The sequence below is a fragment of the Nelusetta ayraudi genome, unplaced genomic scaffold (assembly GCF_046127955.1).
Source record: "Nelusetta ayraudi isolate G7.1 ecotype Tasmania unplaced genomic scaffold, CSIRO-AGI_Nayr_v1 ptg000042l, whole genome shotgun sequence".
Lineage (NCBI taxonomy): Eukaryota > Metazoa > Chordata > Actinopteri > Tetraodontiformes > Monacanthidae > Nelusetta > Nelusetta ayraudi.
Genome location: NW_027466092.1, coordinates 17,207,754 through 17,231,620, shown reverse-complemented (window position 1 = coordinate 17,231,620; position 23,867 = coordinate 17,207,754). Strand labels below are relative to the sequence as shown.

Sequence of the window (23,867 nt, the reverse complement as noted above, 5' to 3'; positions counted from 1 at the left end):
AAGGCAGTGTTTGTGGCTTTGACTTGGAGTCTTTGCTGCACTCAGCACCAGTTTCTTCATTAAGCCTGAGCCACTCTGCACGCATGTTGTCTGAAAAAAAAAAAAATCCTATTTGCGTTTTCTTGCATGAGAGCTTCCATGAATTTCATGAGATGAAGATTTTCACTTGATTTCACTGCCACTGCTGCAAAATGATGTGCGCTGGAAGAAAACACACACACACACACACACACACACACACACACACACACGCGCGCGCACACGACCGAGAAGAAGAGCTTCATGTTTTTCCAAACCAATTAGATGTTAGTTGAAAGGGACCTCAAAGTAAAATATTGCACCTTTATTGCCACTATGTCAAATGAACTGCGGCTCGACTATTCACCCTCCACCCAATGGAACCAGCAAACAGCTGGCTGCACATCAAACAGTGACGCCGTGTAATCCGGTGAGGAAGGACGATAACAAAGCTGCAGCTTTAATGCGACAAAGACCAGGTTGTAAGTACTTTATTGGTATTGTAACGGCTAAGCTGGGTTATTGTTGCAGGAAATGTCGTACGGCACGAAACATCTGGCCGAGTTTCACCACAGAGGAGCTACAGTGCTGCTGTGAGTCCTCGCACTGAGGGTTTGTAAATCTGGAGGAGATAAAGCGTAAATCAAACACAAGAGAGGAGAGAAAATAAATTGTTGGAAATTGCAGGGAAAATTTTGTCTGCTGGTAAAGACGGACCTGCAGCCGATCCGATCATTGATTAAAGGCCACTTATCACGCACCTTTCTTCCTGCTCTTTCCAAAAACATGGCATTTAAAGGACATTAGGGGTCATTTTACACATCGAAGTATTTTTATTTTTATAAATTTAAATATTTTTTATATACACCTGTTAAGGCATAAATATACATTTGCAAGCTTAAAATAATATTTAGGTATTTCGTGATCATTAGTTATCATCTGTCACAGATTACACAGTTCATCACTCCCATAGCTTGTTAAGTCTGCTCCTTGGTGCAGACATACAGGCCACAACTTCAGACTGAAGTCTGTCAAAACGTAGATGACGACTTTTGTTGCCACCTGTGACAGCAGAATCTTCTGGACATCTGCATCTGCATGTGCTGAACATTTCCTCCGAATGCGTTCACATCAAACACACTAGAACTGCTTCGTCCTCGGTTCAACTGGACGACCTGGCAAAGCAGCAATGGCCACCTACCGATCTGGGAATGACTCTCATTAGTGAGCTGTGCAGTGGCTGAAAAACAGCTTGGTCACTGCAATTTGCATGCTTCACTGTGCAGCAGCCAATCAGGCGTCTCGCTTATCTGCCGCCAAACGCAAACACAATGACCTTCAACCCTTAATGCCACGCACTGGTTGCTGATTTGTTAACTGCCAAATCGAACAAACAAACTTTACCATCGACTCTTCAGCTACATCCACGACACCATTATGTGGACCTGTCATATCTATTTCCTAACCAGAACACTGTTACCAGCAGAATTTTCCCTCTGCAAAGTGTTACAATTCAACCTGTTCAACTCCGAGTGGCCGCGAACATCCACACGTCCCACTGGCTCCGACTCCCTGATGTGATTGATGAGGCACAGCTGAAATACACTCCCTCTCCACCCCTCCCTCCAGCCCCCTCCTAACTCCTGCTTCGATCCGCATAGCTGCCACAAGCACCATGACTCAGTGATTTCCTGGCTTTTAGCGACTAACCCTGTGATATTCCTTCCCAGGCAAATTTCTCACCCTTTCTGAATAATTACAAATCATCCAATCTGGTGGGGTATTTTTTCCTCGCTGCGCGCCAACCGGAAGAGGAGAAGGCAGCAACATCATTACGGCGGCGGCCTGAGGCAGGCGAAGGAGTTCCTAGTTCCATTTCCCACAGTGGCAGTGCAGCTGGAGGTTAATTGCCCTGCTCAAGGGCGCTTGTTTTTTTAAGTGAGAGAAGTGACCCTCTGAACCCTAATATTCCCCACTGAACCAGCCTCGTCACAGCTGGGTTTTCTTTCTGGAGGCGACCTTGATGTCACCAGAGAAGGACAGATCACAGTGTCAACAAAACCAACACTCCTCTGATCAGAAAAAACACCCAAAAGGCGGCTTCTGTTCCTCGTGGCTGAAATCCTACTGTAGCCTCTCTCATTAGGAGAGACCTTTTCGCGCCGAGTCGCTTCGTCTTCGTTGGTTTTCAGCCTTTTTAACGTACAACCCTGCACGCTCAATCCTCGCAGCCTTGGCAGTCAAGTGTCACTGAGCGATTCTGGCCACGTGCCGTAGCGCCGTGCCCGTCAGGACGTGCACTGCGGCACTCGGGCTCTTAAGCCTTTTCTTTTTTCCAGCGGTGAAGAAAACGCTACGCACTCCTTGCTGAGCCCAAATCGGGGGAATAGCGATATCCCCGCCAAGCATCATATCAACAGCCAAACAGCGTCGACGCAACAAAAGCCTTTGTCTGAATGGGTTAGCACTGATCTAGCTCACTGGGGCACGTACGGCCCGGGTAGTCTGGGGATACGACTTGGTAAAGGAAAAAAAAAGAAAGAAGGTGTGAGGAATCGATATTGTGTTTAAGAGCTGAGAGGGAAAAAAATCAAATAACTGAGCAGATAACTGCGTTGGTTGTGAATCAAACTTAATTTATTGAGTCAGTGTTTGATGGAGTGATGGAGTGATGGAGTGATGGAGTGATGGATGGATGGATTTCAGTTTCTGGAAAGACCTACCAGGTATCCAGTCTGTTTTATAATGCTGAAAAACTGTATGAATCCAATACAGAGGAATCTTGTTTTAGTCTTTATGAAATGTTTTGTTTTTTGACAAATGTTTTGGTAAAATTTTGTTGGAAAACAAACATTATTGAAGTAATGCCAAATTTGGTGAGCGCTGAAGCATGCTAAGGGGGTCAAATTAGCGTCCCAAAAAAGATGGAATAAGAAGAAAAATAATAAACCTTACAAAAACAAGCGAGTCTTCGCTTTGCGATGACCTGATCTTCGAGCAGGCCTTCGGCTCAGTCCCGAATTATTGGTAAATTAGTACTTTGCTGCAACAACGCATCTTGGCAGAGAAGTTTGGCCTATTTTTCATATGTGCAACCCACAAACTCGGCTTTGCTGCTCACAAATGAAACGAAAAAAAGATATTGCTGGTGTCATCAAGAGGGGAAGTCCGCAGATTGTCGCTGCCAATGTTTCTTTTTTCTGTGTCCGTTTTGAATGAAGTGTTTGTACTATCTGAGATGTTTCTAGAGTAAAACAAAGGGAAATTTGTCACGCATGAAACTGAAACTGAAATTTCAGGAAAATTAAGAATCCCCTTTTTAATTATTCCGTGAAAGGTTTAATATGACTCTCTATTTATTGAGAGATAGAGGAGGAAGAGAACAAAAAACACCAATAAATCGACCAACTGAACTGGAGAACACAACCTTGTAAACTACAAAACAAATCTCAAATCACTCTAAAGGGGAGACAGTTAGATACATACAACTATAAAAATACATTAAGATAGATTGTTAGCTGCACACATGTAATAATTGTGATCTGCCTATGGGTCCAAGAAAGCCAGTGTAAATATCTAGCATGACAAAATGTGTGATCGATGAATTCTGCTGTGGGGTAAAACTCCACTGGAAAGCAAACGCTTGAATGATTCATCAGCCGCAGTGTAAAAATAGTAAAACATTCGATGACAAGAGAAAAAAATTATGTGATTATGATTGACCTAATTAGAGTTTTCCATCCCGGGGCCCAGCGCTACTGTTAGCTGCTGCCACACGTAGGCTAGTCACGTGACGTTGGCAGCAGGATTTGACCACCGAGTCGAAGCCACAGCGCTACTGTTAGCTGCTGCCACACGTAGGCTAGTCACGTGACGTTGGCACTGGGATTTGACCACCGAGTCGAAGCCACAGCGCTACTGTTAGCTGCTGCCACACGTAGGCTAGTCACGTGACGTTGGCACTGGGATTTGACCACCGAGTCAAAGCCACAGCGCTACTGTTAGCTGCTGCCACACGTAGGCTAGTCACGTGACGTTGGCACTGGGATTTGACCACCGAGTCGAAGCCACAGCGCTACTGTTAGCTGCTGCCACATGTAGGCTAGTCACGTGACGTTGGCAGCAGGATTTGACCACCGAGTCGATGCCACAGCGCTACTGTTAGCTGCTGCCACACGTAGGCTAGTCACGTGACGTTGGCACTGGGATTTGACCACCGAGTCGAAGCCACAGTGCTACTGTTAGCTGCTGCCACACGTAGGCTAGTCACGTGACGTTGGCACTGGGATTTAACCACCGAGTCGAAGCCACAGCGCTACTGTTAGCTGCTGCCACACGTAGGCTAGTCACGTGACGTTGGCACTGGGATTTGACCACCGAGTCGAAGCCACAGCGCTACTGTTAGCTGCTGCCACACGTAGGCTAGTCACGTGACGTTGGCACTGGGATTTAACCACCGAGTCGAAGCCACAGCGCTACTGTTAGCTGCTGCCACACGTAGGCTAGTCACGTGACGTTGGCAGCAGGATTTGACCACCGAGTCGAAGCCACAGCGCTACTGTTAGCTGCTGCCACACGTAGGCTAGTCACGTGACGTTGGCAGCAGGATTTGACCACCGAGTCGAAGCCACAGCGCTACTGTTAGCTGCTGCCACACGTAGGCTAGTCACGTGACGTTGGCACTGGGATTTGACCACCGAGTCGAAGCCACAGCGCTACTGTTAGCTGCTGCCACACGTAGGCTAGTCACGTGACGTTGGCACTGGGATTTGACCACCGAGTCAAAGCCACAGCGCTACTGTTAGCTGCTGCCACACGTAGGCTAGTCACGTGACGTTGGCACTGGGATTTGACCACCGAGTCGAAGCCACAGCGCTACTGTTAGCTGCTGCCACATGTAGGCTAGTCACGTGACGTTGGCAGCAGGATTTGACCACCGAGTCGATGCCACAGCGCTACTGTTAGCTGCTGCCACACGTAGGCTAGTCACGTGACGTTGGCACTGGGATTTGACCACCGAGTCGAAGCCACAGTGCTACTGTTAGCTGCTGCCACACGTAGGCTAGTCACGTGACGTTGGCACTGGGATTTAACCACCGAGTCGAAGCCACAGCGCTACTGTTAGCTGCTGCCACACGTAGGCTAGTCACGTGACGTTGGCACTGGGATTTGACCACCGAGTCGAAGCCACAGCGCTACTGTTAGCTGCTGCCACACGTAGGCTAGTCACGTGACGTTGGCACTGGGATTTAACCACCGAGTCGAAGCCACAGCGCTACTGTTAGCTGCTGCCACACGTAGGCTAGTCACGTGACGTTGGCAGCAGGATTTGAACACTGAGTCGATGCCACAGCGCTACTGTTAGCTGCTGCCACACGTAGGCTAGTCACGTGACGTTGGCAGTAGGATTTGAACACTGAGTCGATGCCACAGTGCGGCGTCGGCATCCTTTGTTTCATTCCTCCCACTTTCGGCGGTGAAGAGGAGAGCGAAGGCAATTGGCTGGGATCACTCTGGCCACTCTGGACTGACTGACTGACTGACTGGCTGACTGACTGACTGGCTGGCGGACTGACTGACTGACTGACGAGAGCACAAAATGGAGCAGCGATATTTGCCAAAGTGAGGCTGAATAATGCCGCCGCTCTGTCTTCCATTGTGTCTCTGACAGCATTCTGCTGTTCGAATCCAGCCTTCCAGCAATGAGTGGGGAGTGTAGAGGAGGGGGGAGTCATAATTAGGAGTAATAAATACACCTCATCTATGATTACACCTCCCCCGACCGCAGCCCGTCCACGGCAGCGTGAAAAAACGGGGGACACGTGATCACGTCAGACGTAATTCTTTGCTAATCTGTGATGTGTTTGGACCGTCGGAGCAGCAGCCGTGCGTTTAGTGAGCTGGCAAAACCGATGGAACATCAAAGAGGAGCAGCGGAGGGGCTGTTAAACACACACACACACACACACACACACACGAGCACGCACCCACACAAACACGTACACTACTGCGGGGGTTTCTGTTGCATCAGAGGAGGAGGAGGAGGGCGAGACGCCCCGAGAGGAAGGAACCAATTGGGATTGAGCTGTAGCTCGCATCCGCAGTTGACACAGAGTAAACAGACGAGAAACACACACACACACACACACACACACACACACACACACACACACACTCACTGATGTGGACAGGTCACACACACACACACACACACACACACACACACACACACACACACACACGCTGATGTGGACAGGTCACACACACACAAGAACCCACAATAATGCACAGTAGAATAAAAGGTGATTAGTATCACGGCCGGCTTATGTGCTCTGACACTGCGTTTTACTCTCAGCAGCGCTGGTGAAGAATAATTCAGCAGCCTCGGCTCCCACATGTCCGTGATCTGTTTTCCCCCAATTCGAAGGGAAACTTTTCACCATCCCCCAGAGGGCCTGACGGAATAAAAAATATCCCACAACGCAACTGCATTCTAAAGCAAGCAAGACACAAAGAGAAAAAGCTTTATATAAAGGATGGCTCTTTGTTTTTTTCAATTTGTTTTTCCGGCACTGAGCTGGTTATTGGGTCAATAAATGGTGGCGTTTTTTCCCTCCTTAAATACACACAGCGCTCTGCTTAAAACCTTACTGGACGGCGAAGATCTCTGAGGTTTCAAGCGTGCAGTCTCAAACATCCATCGTACAAGACTCCCATTATAATGGTTTTCGGCAGGAGGACGGCCGCCCAATGAGGGCAGAGGGGCGGTACCAAGGGGTTGCTGAGACCTGTAACAATAGGAAGAGGCACACTGTTGCCAACCGGCTGCGCTGACAGTAAAGACATTTGGCTGGCCCACTTTGAGAAATGCTAGTCAAGCACCTGCCATGGTCGCTGTGTTCGTTCAAGACTTCCCAATTGCCTTCTGCGTGTGAACGAGCTCAAACCTGTATGTGAAAAATGTCACCTTTAAAGAATTTATTTGACTTTGAAAGACCTTTTGGCCAACTGCTGTATAAACTTGGGCACATGCAAACACCCCAGACAGTTTTCAAATAACTTGTATTAGTGTTGTGCAATTATGAGTGTCAAGTGCCCACTCATCCCAGTTTCTATACATTCAACTTCAGACTTCAGACTCACATTTCAAGCACATCCACGCATCTCTTTATAGATGAAGTTCTTCTAATGTGACAATTTCCTTGAATGCAACCAAATATTGTCATATATTAACAGAATTAAATAACTTGCCAAAAAATTGTCAAGGACGAGCGATGGGTGGACGTGTAAGTGTAACGTGAAATCTGAAGTTAAATGGTTGTGAATGGGGATGGAAGCACTTATTTTTAAATTGGCTGGTATTGCAATACAAAAGCAAAACATTTGAAAACTCAGATATTTTTTGTTGTTGCAGCGGGTTCTGGAATAGAGGTGTTGCCTGTCATTTCCAGAAATGTTTTTTTTTTTTTTGTCACATTTTTGACAATTTTTTTGCCAGATTAAAAAAAATAATGTCATCAACATAATCAAAAGCTTACCTCAAAAACCCTTTAACACTGCAAGACCTTCCTAAGAGTTTATACAACATTTATTTTTCATGGAGTTCAAAAGCAGCAGCTTTAGATAATCCTGGAGTTTATAGTCGCTGCATCAGCAATAGTTATGCAGAGAGCCTTTCTTCAGAGCATCAACTAATTTTATGGTTAAAATGCTGTAATCTGCAGTAAGTGCTTCGCTCGACACATTCACCAGGACACAATCTCCTTCTCCAGCAGCAGCAGCAGCCGGAGTTTGAGGCGTCTGTTCTAGGAGCAACACGTCCCATAAAACATCACAGCCTGTTTCACACGCGTGTTTCGTTACGGAAAAAATCATTTCTGAATATCACATCGCCCCAATTTGGGACAGACTTCAGCTGAGCTGTATCTATTTTTTGCAAGAGTGAATTTCTCACGCTAATGGCATACAAATAAGACTTAATCTGGAGAGTTATAATCATGCACTCCAGATACATCAAAGAATATTATGTCAACAATCTTCTTTTATTCAGGACACAATCCGAATATTTCCACATGGCTAGCGCTTCAGAATACAAAAATACAAAATATTTAGTTAACTCTTACTGCATCTTACTGTTGACACCGAGCCCACAGTCATTCCAGTTTAGGCTGCACTATTAGGCAGCACTTATCCCTTTGGTTTGAACCCAATCGATGATTTTACTCAAACGTAGTCAAGTTTCCTAGTTTGGAAATGTGAAACCAGTCAGTAGTGCTACGATAATGTGAGCAAATGATGATTGCTTATGGCTCCATTATCACACATCGATTACAGCGGGACTGCACGCTGCAGTGAAAATTGAATTTAATCTGGGAGCGTGCTCAGATGCCAATGGTTTGTTTTTAATGTAGAAGGAAGTTGGAATGTTTTGCATAGCCGTGGGATAGAGTTTACATGTCCATCTTGACCAGCAATGCCAATTAGCAACACTGCAAGCCTTCCAACTAGATCATTTACCAACTTTCAAATTCCAATGCCAATCGTGATTTTGGCTTTCCGCGACCGTAACACGATAATTGAAAGGAACCAATGGTTATGCAGTGTGGCTGATGTAGTGAAATTCAGTGTGTCTCAACTTGTCTTAACTTTCAGTTTCATTAGTTGATGTGTGTGCTTAGCAGGGCTGCGCTGCAGCCGCATTGTGTTAATAATCTGTCATAACCCCAGCAATCTGGAACCCGCCACAGCAGATGGGCAAGACCTCTATTTCTGCCAGATGCCAGAAAACAACACGGCACGAAGCTGAATGTGTGGGGCATCCTAGCAACTGTCACGCCAGCAACCATTCAGAGCAATCACTATGGGGCGCCGCTCGGCAGTCGCTCCGCTGATCTTATTGGTTACTATGGTGTTCTCACAATGGTGTGGCCCTTGTTAAGCAGCAGTTGCTAATGTGTTCCAAGTGGGCGATGCCGTGTTTGGATTGTCGTTTGGATGTTCCGTGGGGTCTTGAGGCCAGTGTTAGGAAGTTTCAGCGGCGTTGTAGACACTCACTAACACATTGCTACGTCACTGTGTTCTGGGAGGTCAGCAGGGCATCACTACTTTGTTGTTGCCGCTAGTTACTCGCTCAGTGGCGTACATAGCGGCACAGAGATATTTTTCAAGAATGCAAAACATTGATGAGTTACAAGTTTACTTACACTTGAAACCTGCACTTATTTGATCAGATCAGCCACTAAACAGCTACAAATCACACTTAAGTGGCGGTAACTGTAAAATATAAAACACAATAAGAAAACATATGAATATACTGATACACATAGGAGCGCCAGAGTTTCTCTTTTTGGAATCAGACTAATTAAAATTATTCAAAGGTTGAGGTTCGTCCTTGCCGCACAATCAACCACACTCGTATTGTAGCATTTCTGACGTGTGTTCCACTGTTTAATAATGTTCGTGTTGCCGTTAGTATAATGCGAACATGTTATGCTTGCCCTTTAAAAGGACGACAGAGACCCCGGAAAGGTGTGTGTGCTGTGCTTGGGGCTGTGGGGATGTTTTGGAGAGACGTGTGCGACTGTCTCTTTCTTGGAGTGAGTTCAGGAGGAAACCAATGTGCGTGTTATTTGACATCAACAGAAATAAAGTATTCCATCAAAAATTCAGCTTCTGGTGATTGAGGTGTGCAGGTTACATTATCTGACAATGTATTGTGCAAATTGCGGTCAGGTTACTAGAGCGCAATTTGCACTTCTGACTCCTCAGATGCCGCATTTGCGCCTGCATATCATTAGCGCAAAATCCTTTGTGGATATGACGCAAAGGTGGCGGAGATTACAGCCACAAATTTACCGCTGCGTTGTGATCCTTTGTGGATCCGGCCCATCGTGTTCTAAAGGTTCAGTAAGAGCAAATGTTTTGAAATCAGTTTTAATAATATAACACTTGATCACTAGTAAATAAAGCTCATTTACAGTCATTGTTGTTCTAATTTTTTGCCACAGTTGTCCAGGCTTCGCTGCTGATGTTGTTTGCTTGCCTGCAGGACTTCCCTGTTTTTGCCATGATTAAACTTCTGGCGGTATAAGCTTCCTCCTTGGAAGGTTCAGTTATATTCCTTTCATTAGGAAAAAAGTTCAGAATGAAGCTTTTCAAGATGGATCTGAGAGAAAGCGCGTAGGAGAGCTGAAATGTAAGCGATCCAGCTCCTTTGCAAGGTTGGGTTGGCAACAACCTGCGATTAAAATCTGGCTGCTGATTTTTCCGCTAATCTTCTCGCTCAAATTTCCTGCCACTGGGTAAAGAGTGTAATGCAGCGTAGATTACGTTAATTGGAGAAATAAAAGGCTGGGGCTAATCTAACACACACACACACACACACACACACACACACACACACACACACACACACACACACACCTGGGACCACTCATGTCCTCTCCTCATCACATGATAACTCAGGTGTGAACTGGCCTGAGGGCCAAATGCAGGCATGAGAGCACACAGGCATGAGGGATGAAAGTGTCAAGTGCAACTTATTAGTATGAAAAGTAACTTGAGACATTTCAAGAGAGAAAAAAACAACAAGGGAAAATGTCAAGGTTTACCTTGACAGGGACAAAGACATGAAAATAATGTCAAAACAGCCCAGCCGATCATCACGTTGACATTTCCAGCAAAAACTGCTCATAGCCAAAGATGGTTTGTTCAAGTCAGAGGGATTCAGCCTGAGGGAACCATTCATGTTTTATCTGTTACTGTGCTACTGACAGTAAATGGACTGGCCTGCGGGAGGCCCTCCCGGAAAAAGTTAATAAACAAAAACAAAAAATGAAATCAAGGAACACGGTCTAACAGCTCAGATAATTCTACCCCAATTATCCATCCACCAACATGTCAAAGAACCTGCCAATGACTGATCCATCACTCAGATGGTCTCTACTAAAGTTATCCAGCATGACATGATCTATCAGATACTGGCTTACACTTAATTTTTTTTTTCCATTTCAACATCCAGGCAAACATTGCAAATCTTTTTTTTTTTTTTTTTTTTTTTAACTCAGCAAATCACAGATTCCCTCTGAAATTTTGAAGCAGCTCAAGGTTGAACGTTTGTGGAAGTTGAGCACCAGACAAAGTAAAAGCTGAGCCCAAACTCTGGTTGCAAACGATGTCACTGGGGCAAGATCACATTTACGTGTTGGACAACAACACACAATGCACACAGAAACGCTGGGCCTAAAGTCCAATATTTCTCTGTCTCAGTTTAAAGCTCTTCCAGAGGCAGATTAAACTGGCCAGGTGGATTTACTGTAAACTTGGCAGGTGTGGGAAGCCCTGCGCAGGTCTTTGACCCAGCTGCACATTAACCTTCTTTTCATCCTAAAGTAAATATCTAGCTCCAAGCAGCTGCTGCGGTAGCTTTTCTAGCGTTTGAAATCCCAGTTTGACGTTCAAAATCACAGTGGACCAGTGATTAGCTCGGCGGCCGGCACTTTTCCAGCCAAGAGAGCACCAATACAGAACACGTGAAGTGCAGATGTTAAAATGTGTGACCGTTGCCGAGTGCGATGGAGAGAAGTGGAGCAGTCGTGCACAGACACACAATGGACAGTGATCCTATTAGAGACAAATCCACACGGAGGGACAGATTTACGCCGAGACACAAACACAGTGTTGGTACTGACCTTGAAGCTCCAGTAGTTTGGTTGCTGCAGGGAGGGAGAAGGGAAAACAAAGAGACAGAGGGAAGGAAGGGAAAGAAAGACGTGGTGAGACGTTTTCTCCAGGGTTGAGCGGTGAAAAACACAACAATTTGCCATAAAACGACAACCGAAGACAACTCAAGTGGTGCCACAAAGAGGCCCGGTGGCAGTCATTTTTTATAGATTTAAAAAAAAAAGAAGAAGAAGAAGAAGAAGAAGACCAAAAATGATGGCACGGCTTGAACAAACAAACCATCTATCTTTGGAAGAGCACAGCCACTGTGTTTCTGACACACTAATTGTGAAGATGACTGCCAGATTCACTTGTGTTGTCCTTGACTGCCAACATTATGGGCCTTCAATCGCAATTACGCCGCTAAATACTGAGCTCCATACTCCCTTCTCTGGATTAGTGGGAGTCCTGGAGTGCCAGCAAGGCATTTTGAAGTCGTGGCTGCATGTGTTTGGATTTATGCAGGCTAACGTTGTTATGGGAAAACATGTGGACAACGGTGTTCTTGTGCAGGTTTAACATTCAGTCACTGCCGTTTTGTAGCATGGACCACAGGAAGTGATGAAAGTGGCTCGACAGCACCCTCTCTAAATGATAAGTGCTGCATGCACGCTAACAACAAAGCTAGCTGGGCGTGGACCAATCACAGAACAAGTCAGGGCTAACCTTCAACAACCTTCATCTTTTAATCTGACGGACCAGATTGAATTTATCGTCTGATCCATCTGATTCGAATTCCTGCCGAACAACTGACAGCCAAGCTGAGTCGCAGCAGAGAGGCTGATGTTGCATACGACAGTGAATAAAGACAAATAAATACAAGGAAGAAGCAATGATTCGCCACCGTGATGGAGGCTTGCGTCATGCCTTTGTGCTGTGACAGGTAAGATACAAATCCTCCCGCTGCTCTTGCTGAGGGGGAGGACAGCTCTGACCCACAGATGGCCCATACAAGGAGGAACCGGGCTTTCGCCTTTTCATTCCGTAAAAAACTGATCCCGCACCCTCACAATATCGTAGAAGAAAAACTGCCAGAGGCAAAAATTACCCAACTATTCTCTCCTACATGGAGGTGAAAGACCTGGGCTGATAGGGTGGTTGTAGGTAATTCAATTCAATACAGTTTAAGTCAATACTTATCATTGTCATAGTGGTCTTCATTCAATATCAATTGTCAGTATTTAACGTCTATGTTATGGTAAGGTATGTCTTGTATCTATGTTTAGTTGTTTTTTTTTTTATTGTATTTTTATAACATCAATCCTGCTCAAGGACAACAGATGTAAATTAGCCAGGTGGCTTAAACCTGACTAGGTCACGCACTGTGCACTGACCCTGCCAAATAAATGCTAGTAAGTAATTCAGCAAGCAAGTGAGTGAGTAAGCAAGTAATTATGTAGACACAACAGAACAATATTGTTTTAGCTTCTTAATGCTAGTACAACGATAGTAGTGGCAAGAGGAACAGCTGGAATATAAACTGCAAGTGTCATTTCTTAAGCTCCTCCCAGAATGGAAGAAAGCAACTTTGTTGATCAGTTTGGGGAAAGTGTGAACAGGTCGCACTCACAATGGTGGATTTTTATTTCTCATTGAGAGCTCCGTAGTGCACAAAGTGTTTAGCCCTGTGTTTACAGTGATGCTTTGGAGCATTGTACAGGTTTGGAAGGGGAAAAATACAGGGTGTCTACAAACACCGCAGCACCTCGCTGGGACTGTTGGAACTAACCTAGGAGAATGATTAGAACCCTTTGTGACATCAGAAAGGAGTGATGACCAGATCTGCGTGCTTTAGCACAGACTTTCTGGCTGGTGGAGAAAGAAATAAAAGTTGTTCTTCTTCTCTAGTTTCTGTTGAGTTCACCGACAGGACAGAGATGTCATTTTTCAGATCCAGCTGGAAACACTGTGATTTTGGTGTAAGGAGGCGAGATGATAAGACGGCAATCACATCGCAACACCTACGACTCTTCTCGGATTCTTTGGCTGCCACGTCTGGTACTGAAATGTGAGTTTCACACGGCAATATTAAGCATTTATGTAAAGTGGCCTCACACTCAAGTGGACAGGTGTTGATATATATTTATTTTTGTCACATGTGCAATGAGAGACTTTGAGTAAACCATTCTAATTAAGCTGAGCTCGGTGTGGCTCTCGGCTCCTGATGGAGCAGATGCTCTGGGACCCACCGGCGTTCCACAGACTTTTCTTTCTTAACTGAAATCTCAGAGGAAACTCTCCAGTTCTTCGTGGATATGCAGGAGAAAAGAAACACAACAAGCTGACGTGACGCCGCTTAACTGCAACTCCATTGGCTTCTCCTTGTATAGTTGAGTCCAAAAATGTAACTCTTGATGTTTTGCTTCAACTGTGTGTGTAACTGATATATGATATATAAACACATATCAATTCAATTAAATACCACACTTTTAAAGGGTCTGACAGGACTGCCTCTTTGTTTCTCCTCAACAACCTGTACAATACCGATGCAGACAACAATGTTTAAAATTCAGTCTCATTTTACCACCAGATGACTGAGAAGACTTTGGTTTGATCATATGGAATGTGTTGACCATCCCCAATGACGAATCATGGGCAAAGGCCTAAAATGTCTTTTATCAGTTCATGAATGATATGCCTACTGGCACAGCGGAACCAAAACCACTCATTCGTCATTGATGTTGAAAAGGAGAATGTTTTCCGTCTGGGCTGCAGATCCACCTCTCAGGTCGATGTGCTGCTCCCACACACTCTGGGATGTTGCTAACTATAGAGTAGGACAACACCATGTCAGGAGGGGAGAGGAGTCCTGGCCGGCGCAACTCACTCAGATGATTTGCTGACACTCAGATGAAACGTTCTTGCCGATTTGTTGAATTTGCCAACATTGTAACATCAAAAACATCAGCGTAGGGTAAACAGTTTACGGGAATCTGGGCCATTCTAGAAACATATCAAGTACTGTTTTGTCAAAATAGAGCGTTTATCTCTGTCCATATTAAGGTAGTTAAGATGCAGTGTTAACATTGGGAACATGTAGAATTACCTGAATGTTAAGAAGCAGATTAGGGAACCAATTACAATCAATGGCCACCAACTAACGCTGGCAGTGGCAGGATTTAGGTGAAGACATATTGACAGAATTGAAACTGTGTTCTTCAAACAGAAAACATATGCATAAGACCAACGTATTCAAACTATATTTTTAAAGGCATCAATGAAGGATGCTAGTTTGGGACAGTGCCGTCAAAGAGGACATAAGCGTGCAGTTCACCTCCTGACCCCGTGGTGTCCCCCTCTGTAGTTAGCAATATCTCTGAGAGCAATTCAGCAACAAATCGACGGACACTGAACTGAAGGTCATCTTCCTCTACACTTCCAGCACTGTGACAGACATAGCTGCTGTCCATTGGCCAATCAGACATCCCTTGGCGATAACTGGCAGTACAATCACGCCGTGACACTTTTTCCCAGCACTGAAATGCGTCGTTAATCTCGGGCTGTTCCAACTGAAAATGGCAACCAAAACAAACCAGTTTGCTGAAATATTACCAGAAACCATTCTCGCAGTGGAATCCAGATAATGGCAGCGTGCTCGCCAAGGATCAAACGTTGATTCTTAATTTCACTCTTTTCTGGCCTAAGCCTGCTGAAAACTGCTTCAAATATCCATCAAAACTCCTGAAGCTGCTGTTGTTACAGACCGGCATCGATCATGTCCAGCGGATCTACATCGATCTATGAGGACGAGGCGCTGCTGTACACGGCTCCGGACTGGACTGTATTATTACCGGATTATCCCGCGGCTATGGGAATCCCTGCGATAGTCTGGGATGAGATGGGGTGAATGAGTGAAATGTACACCAGCTTCAGATTTGGCCTCCCGATCCCTCGCTGGGATTTTAAAAAATCAATCGGTCATGGATTTTTAACCTGATCTGCAACCTTGTAAGACGCTGTGAGAGAATCCTCGCGCTTCTCCCGACACGCGGACGGTCGGCTGAACACACAGCCGTCGGGCGTATCAAGCAGCACCGACACCTGGTTAATGGGCCTGGTTAATGGCGTTTCTCACGGTTGGCTGCAACTGCTCCTGCTGGAGGTTACAGTAGCCTCTCCCACCCTCTTTAACGTGGTACCACTTGACCACAATGTCACTGGGCAAACAGCTGAACAACAGAGACACATGAGAGCCGTCTTGCGTCGGCACCCGGCGGGCCTCCCCAGCGCACCGTGACTCAGTGATCACCGGATTTCTCAATCCTCGGGCTGAGGCCCCCCCGGGGGGCGCTAGTACGCAGCGGAGCCTCGCCGAGACAGAGGGGAGCGGCGCGGGGGAGGGGGGGGGGGGGAGGAGAGAAGGGGGGCGACGCCTGACCTGCACACCGAGTAGCCATTTTTTTTGGACCTAACCGCCGCCCCCCTCGGAACGCCACCGTGATTCCCTCCTCCTCCTCCTCCTCCTCCTCCTCCAGCCCGAACACACACGTGCACACACATCCACGGTTACACTCACATATGCTGCACATGCTGGGTTTTTTTTTTTTTTTTTGCTTGAGCACACACATGCCGTCCTCGTGCGTGCACGGCGACACACAGTGAGTCACTGCGGCAGCGTGTGCAGGCAGACGCACCTGCTCGTCACCTGACAGCAAACACACCCTCCTCTGACCACATACACACACATGCACACACACACGCACACCAGCAGAAGGGAGGGAGAGGATGTGTGTGTGCGTGTTTGTGTGTGTCTGTGTGTGTAGAGACACTCCAACAGCTATCAAAAACACACTCTACCTTCTCAGACAATCAGAAGAGGAAGACATGCACGCACGCACGCACACGCACACGCACACGCACACGCGCACGCGCACGCACGCACGCACACACGCACACACACACCTGCACTTTACAAAGCTCAGGCAGCGGCAGCAGCAGCAGCGGCAGCGGCAGCGTCTCGGCTCAGTCGGGCAGAGTTACCGTGGCTACTTAGCGAGCCCGTCGCTCGCCAGGGCGCATCTTCTCGCTCCTCTTGCCTCCCCCACGTCCTCCTGCTCCTGCTCCTCCTCCTCCTCGTCCTCCTCCCCCCTCCTTGCTCTCCATTTGTCCTCCCCCTGCCACAAGCACGGACTGCGGCTCGGTGTCTTCTCCGCCGCCCCGAGGATCAGCCAGCGTCCTCGGCGGAGCCTGTAGTAGCGCCTAAGAGGCAGTTAGCATCTCTTCCTGGCCCCTCCTCCTCCTCCTCCTCCACCTCTCCTTCCTTCTGCCTCTCTTCCCGTCGGTGTCTCTCGCTCTCCCTTCCACCGGCTCTCCCCTCTCGTCACTCAGTCCCTCTCCCGCTCCGTAAAACTGTACGCTTCCCTCAGTAGTGCCGCCGGTGCCAGCAGCCGTATGATATCACCGTGTTGCCTTATAAGGGCGGACGGCTGGTTGCCATGTCGACGGCAGACTCCACCTGTTCTCCCCCGGTCCACCTTCTTTTTTTTCCATCCCCCTCGGGAGACGGATGGTTTGGCTCGGGTAAACAGACGCAGCACATGAGAAGAGGGGGAAGGTGGGGGGTGGGGGGAGTGGGCGGAGGGATGTGATGGACGCCAGCTGACGGAGGCTCAGAAGAGGAGGGGGGGGGGAGGAGGAGGAGGAGAACACTTAAAGGAGAAGATCTGATGGCGTCTAACGTGCAAAGGCATGTGGAGCCCGAGCTGAGCGCAGCGACCGAGGGGCGGCGGCCAGCCTGCGCCCGTCCTCAAGATGGAGACGCAACTTTACCAGCGTCACACTTAACGCACTGTGGCTGATTAAGGTCAGGGGCGTCACAACACCACAACATGGCGCTGGCAGACGCCGACGAGGCTGTCAGGTGAAAGGAGGCTGGGACTCCGTCTCCTGGCTTTAGTTCTCTTTGGCTTTTAGTTGTTATTTAGTCAAAGAATGCAGCTGTGTTTTAAATTGAGCTCGTGTTTGTTTGTGATTTAAAAAAATAAAAGGTCTTTAAATTCAGTAAGAACTGAGCTATACTGTAGTTATGTCATACAACTACATAGGAAATGGGATTGTGCCAATAGATTGTTGTTTTGATTGTGGCCCCAATGTCAACCAACATGGACCACTCCACTTAAAGATCCAGAGTGGAAAATTTGGCCTGATTCATGATTTTTATTATTACATTAAAAAAAGAGGGTACACTTGCAGTACAATCAAAGTAATTTGGTTTTGCTACCCATAGAACAGTTCTCATATGTACATAAGCAAGGGTCGTGATCCCAGTTAGCTGCCATCTTGCACCACCATATTTCTAAGGAAGCCTGGTGTGGACAATCCAGCTTGCCTGACAGTGCATTTGATATTTAGGGTGAACAGTCCCGTCCTAAAATAAACCAAATAGGGCTGGAGCTATCGAGTATTTTGGTAATCGAATATGTTATCGAATATTCCAACAAGTTATCGAGTAATCGGATAAAACGTGCGTTTGCTTAATTAAAGCCCACTGCCAAGCAGAGCGCAGCCATTAACGTCAGTGTGTTAATGGAGTTCACACCAGACATGGTGCGGTCGTGCTTCAGAAGCATCCCAGAGGGGTGAAACCGCGCCGCCCTGGTACCGTCATCAAAAGACCGCTTCCGTCTTCTCCCGATGTGCATTGGGCGAATGGCTGTGACGGAAGCACGTTGTGTCAAACTAAAAAGAGTCCGTGCAAAAACGTGAGCTTTAAATTTAATTAAACAACGCCACGATGCAGAAGGAATTCCTTGATTATATTTTTGTCATTGAGTGACTCAAATTACTCGAGGAATTGTTGCAGCCCTAAAACCAACGAAGAAGAAGGTGGACGAGGTATTCAGATTTGTGTGCACAGGCTACTGTAGTTCACTGGCAAACTCGGGAGGGGGAGGGTAAGCGAAATCTAACATGTAACCACTTGATGTTGCTGTTTCTTCCAAAAAATGCAAAAAGGACACACTAAACCTTTAAATTTGAATATCGCAATTAATTCAAAATGAGGTTCAATGCAGAGTTTTTCTCTTTGGCCCCGTATTTCATGTGTTAAGACTGAGGCAGGAGAGGTTGCACTAGTGCTATGCTACAGCGATCCACAAGGCGGTGATAGACATTTTTGTTTTGTTTTTTGGCGTCACCTCAACGTATTTTCAACGGTTAATCAGAGTTTCATAGAATGACTGCCGTGTGAGAAAGGCAGGAACAACAGTCAAGCTGTGGGTCACATGTCACTCCAGCTGATCGATGATGGAACGCGAGGAGCAGAGCCACATGGTGAAGACTTCCCGTTGTCCAATCCCGCCCCACACTCTGATAACCCTTTACAAAGTATCATATTACCAACCTAGCGGTCCATTCTTTGCAAAAACGCCACCGCTGCTGCGCGTCAACACCCTGAGGACTCGTGCAACAATAATGCACCCGTGTCTTGTTTTCCCCCCCGATCCCTCCAGCGTGCCGTCATTATTTCTGAGGAGGAAAATGTTCACGTGCAGGAAAGTAGAGCACTCAGAGGTCCATCCTGCCTCAGGGCTGCACTCTACTCCTTTTTACCAGTCGGGACACAGAGGCTCAGTTTTACTACAGTAACTTATTATTAGGAGGTAAAGAATTGACAACTTCATTATTTTACAATATTGTACATTTTGCCTACAGCAGTTTACCAGGCAAATTCATTTTTCAAAATGTGTTTATTCAATGACTGGATTGGAAACATGTTGAAGAGGACCTCAGTGGCACAATGTGAAATGCAGAGCATACCAGCATTTGTGTTTTCAGATGTTATAATTGATAAGAGCCCCCCCCCCTTTTTTTTTTTTTATCTCTTTTATCCTTTTGCATGTGCAAGTCTTGTCTTTGTTAGTGTTAAATGTTCAAAGCTGTTTTTTTTTCTCAATAATTGCTTGAAGAATATTTGGTAGAGCAATTGCAAGAAGGATATTTTCATTCTTTTTTTTTTAATTTTGGTGAAATAAGAGTGACAAACCAATGAGAAAAGAATCATTCACCCTTTGTTCCCCCCTTTTTTTAAACTGATGAAAAAAAGGAAAGAGCAGCCCTGCACATGTAGAAAAACGATATTTGTGACTGACTGACAAGAGCATGTGAATGACCCTGGAAATATTCCCCTTTCAACCACTTTCTGTGGTCAGAAGCTTTTACATTTCTCCATTTAAATTGTCTGATCAATAACCTTTTTGCATTGCATCTCTTATTTCACCTTGTTTGTCAGCAGAGACTAATAAATGTCTCCGTAAGCCAAACTGGGTCAACTGTGATAGCATGATCGCACATGATGGAGGACCCGGTGTCTCCCTGGTCTCAGGCAGATTACGCCTCAATAAATCCAGCACGGGTTGCTTTATGTGCGTGGGTAGTCATCTTGTTGTGTATGTGTGTGCGGCTACCTGCCGTCCTGCCGGGGCCGAGCCCTGCGACATGCTGCCGGGGCTGTTGGAGAACTTGTTCTTCTGCAGGTCCATCAGGGCGTCGCGCTGCCTCTCGATGTCGGCCTTGTGGATGCTGTTCAGGGCCTCCAGGCTCTTGGCAGCCACCGAGTTGTGTCGCCGGTCCAGCGAAGACGACGTGAAGCCGCCGTTGGTGCCGTCGGTGAACCGGCGGGCCCCACGGCCCCCGCCGGCAGCCAGGGTGTGGTAATCCCGCGGGAACTCCGCATCTCCAGCAGAGATCATGGGACCCTTTCTCTTCTCTCGACCTGAAGAGTGGAGAAGGTAGCGGTGAGATTCCGGGACGGTCCAGAGTCACTGGAACAGTTCAGACGGGAACGACTAAAAATAATAATAGAAGGAATATGTTGTCATATAAACTGAAGGCAAGGATGAAACAAGCGCCCTGACAACAGCTCACAAGCAGCTAGCTTTCAAGCTGTTGTTTAGCTTCTTGCATTAATATTTATAATTGTTTCATTAATGCAGGCATCTATAGTTCACTCAGCAATGAAATGGAAGCTCAAGCAAAAAAAGATCTTGAAACAGCAGAAAATGTTAGATTTGTTCTATTCCATAGATCTATTGTTAACTTGTTAATATATTGATTATTTTGTAATGTATCTGTTGATTATATAACTAGCTAACTAACTATTTCAACAGGCAAAAACAATGAAAAATGTCAAGAGATGTGTTCGAAACTGACAACGTTGCCATTACAGCAAAACCCAGAGAAACAAAAAACACAAAATGAGACAAGGACAAACAAACAAACAACAAAAAAAATCCATCCTGGCACAATGTGTGCGTCACAATAAGCAGCAGTGAAATGAAGGAAACAATGCTTTGAAATTGTGAATATAAACAAATCAATAAAACAATCAAATTCACTTCATCAATCCAACAGGACAGTCAGACAAAAATCCCACCCAGTCCACAACATAATCGTAATAAAAAGTTAATAGAAATTAGCTTTTATTTAACTTTATGCTTCACAAAGTTCTAATTGAATCATTAGTCCTGAGGTTTTTAAGCGTCCTTGAACGCACCTGCTGCTTGGAGAAGCGTCATTAAACACTTTTTTTTAATTTAAAAGCCAATAAAAATGATTGAGAGTAATTAGCCATGTCAGAGACGGTCCAAGTTCTCTTTGAAGGTGAAACTGGGGGAGAAAAGAGAAGAAATCATTTATTTATAATTAGCATGGTCAGTGCATATTCAGAATTTTAAGACTCTAAAAATGAATGTAGCAGTCTATCGGACGAGCTCCAGGACCGTCTGGTGAGAGGAAGTAAGAGTGAGTGGAGAGCAAACAGAGGCACAGCAGCAGCAGGGGGGGGAAACACCAGGACAAAAAACCCATTTCAGCCTGTTCATGCGTGTGCGTGTGTGCGCGCGCGCGCACACACACACACACACAATGTAAAATGTCTTTATGTTTCTCTGTGAAAAATGAGTGAGTGCCTCCCTTCACTGCCCTCCTGTAGCAGGCAGGGACCTCATGTCACATTCGGGTCAAAACCGGTCAGAGAAGCAACATCAACAGAGATTATATCAGACTTGGTGCCCCCTGGTGGCCAGCGAAATATTAAACGGACTGGCGTTTTCCAGCGTATTCCTGTGCCTCCTTGAAGATCCGTGCAGTTCCTCCACAATGGATGGAAGACGCAGTCATCCGCAGGAGCAACCGTCTACACAAAATTAATTCCTTTTCAGTTCCTTCACTGCGGCAGTCATGACATTTCAACTCATTCCTGAGAAGTTCCCTCAACCCCACCCCCACCCCCACCCTCACCTCCATGGGGAATTCATCGTGACAACAGAAATATCTGCAAAGCGTCTGGAGGAAGCATTTGATTTGATCCCTGATGTGAAGCTTCCCACAGGAGCGCAAAGCTAAGGCACGCCAGTGTGTGTGTGTGTGTGTGTGTGTGTGTGTGTGTGTGTGTGTGTGTGTGTGTGTGTATCAACGGCAGGGAGAAGCTTGTCACTGCAATGCTATGTGAAGCCTTCAACAAAAACCCTGCATGTAGAGTCCGGCTGTGGCGTGGTGCGTGCATGACAAAGTTACCATGTGACATTCTGCTGGTCAGACAAGTTTTTTTTTTCCCCGTCCTGCCGGTGTCTGTTGGTGCAACAGTGGAGGAAAACGCGTTACGGTTGGGCTCAAAGCACTCATTTAAATTCAGAGGAAGACATCCAGCCTGCACTGGCAGCGGCCCAGGACCACCAGTGCTCAGTCACCGTGTGCTGACAGCTGCATCACTCTTTTCACACATTATTATCATCTCTAGGTATTTTTCCCTCCTCAGTCGCTTATTACCGATGCATTTGCTGGCACTCTTATTAAAAGGGGCTTTAGCTTTAATGGTTCCTAATCCAAATCCAAATTAATTACACGTAAGGAGGTTTGGAACGTGAGACCATCGACGCGTCGGGTGTTTTCTCTAGAGGTTCTGGTTTTGTGCCACAGGGGGGCGCACATCGCTTTGTAGATGGGGAAACAAACTTCACGGCACAACAGAAGAAGCAGCCCGTGGCAAAACAGTCTCGGCTGGGGAAGAGTTTCACTGCAAACACAGAAAATTATTCATGTGAATGAATCAATGTTGATGCTGCACCACCTGAATAGTCAAAACCGCACAATCGCAGTGAAATAAGAAATGAATTAGGCTAATTAGTTGCTATCAAATGAATGACACGCCACTTGCATGATACTGCCAGAGCACTAGGGAGACATTGTATTGTTCTTTATTTTGGTTTTTGGAGTAACAGGCCACAACAGGCTCCTGTACTTTCAACAGCTATTCTGTGAGATTAGGAAATGCACCAGCGCCTCTACAGACACCAGGCTGAGCAGCAAGTGGGTGAAATTTCCCTTTTGGACTGTTTTCACCCCCTCTCCTCCTGCGTGACTCATTCAGCTGAACCTGCGTTGTCGACTCGGATCTGTTTTGTGTTTTTAACCTTGCGGCAAACTTAAGGCACATATGAGTTTAATCACAACATGACTCAGCAGAGTGTAAATCATGTCGCCGCTGCTTCTGCTGTGAACGTTGACGGGCTTCATGCTACCCTCCGGCTCGCTGGCTCACGGCGTGACCTTGGCGCTAGCCAGTGTCAGCTACAACAACTAGCGACTAACGGCTAATCGCGCTGCCCTGCTTTTATTAGTTGAACTCCGGCCTTGATGCCGTTGCCACCAGGCGGCCGCCATCGTATATACGCAATCGCGTTAACATAGTGCCGCAAGCATGGCTGCAAGCCCAGAGTCACAACTATTACTCTACATATGGCAAGCGTGTTTACTGAAGTTTCACTGAGGGTTGGCAATTAGCTGTTTCCAACACATTACAAATGGAAAGAGATGCATTAAATGTGTTGCCATCTAAATCTCCCCATCTCGCTCCATCTCTCAAACACTACAACACCCACCCACACACACACACACACACATACACACACACACACACACACACGGTGCCACTCAGTCCATATTTCATCTGACCGGGACGCATATCAAAAATGTCGCCCAAGGCCACGTACTAACATTTCTCATTACAAGACTATCAGAGAGAGAGAGAGAGTGCCAGTGTGTGTGTGTGTGTGTGTGTGTGTGTATTACAACCTTGGCCACTGATGGCCGTGCTCTGACAGCGGCCATTTGTTAGCTTTATGGTTTCA

At 46.4% G+C, this 23,867-nt stretch overlaps 1 protein-coding gene across 5 annotated transcripts in view; it reads right to left on the bottom strand.

Annotated features, from left to right (window-relative positions):
- srcin1b (SRC kinase signaling inhibitor 1b) overlaps window positions 1-23,867 on the bottom strand; it is a 73,819-nt gene that overhangs the window by 20,394 nt on the left and 29,558 nt on the right. For 4 of the 5 annotated variants that reach the window (XM_076035062.1, XM_076035060.1, XM_076035061.1 and 1 more), the window contains 2 exons: window positions 20,145-20,452; window positions 11,709-11,732 (listed from right to left, as the gene is read on the bottom strand). In XM_076035062.1, coding sequence (XP_075891177.1) covers window positions 11,709-11,732; window positions 20,145-20,429 — 309 coding nt within the window. In that variant the 5' untranslated portion in view covers window positions 20,430-20,452. Of the gene's footprint in view, window positions 1-11,708; window positions 11,733-16,719; window positions 17,224-20,144; window positions 20,453-23,867 lie in introns of those variants that run through there. The other variant, XM_076035063.1, reaches the window with a different exon arrangement.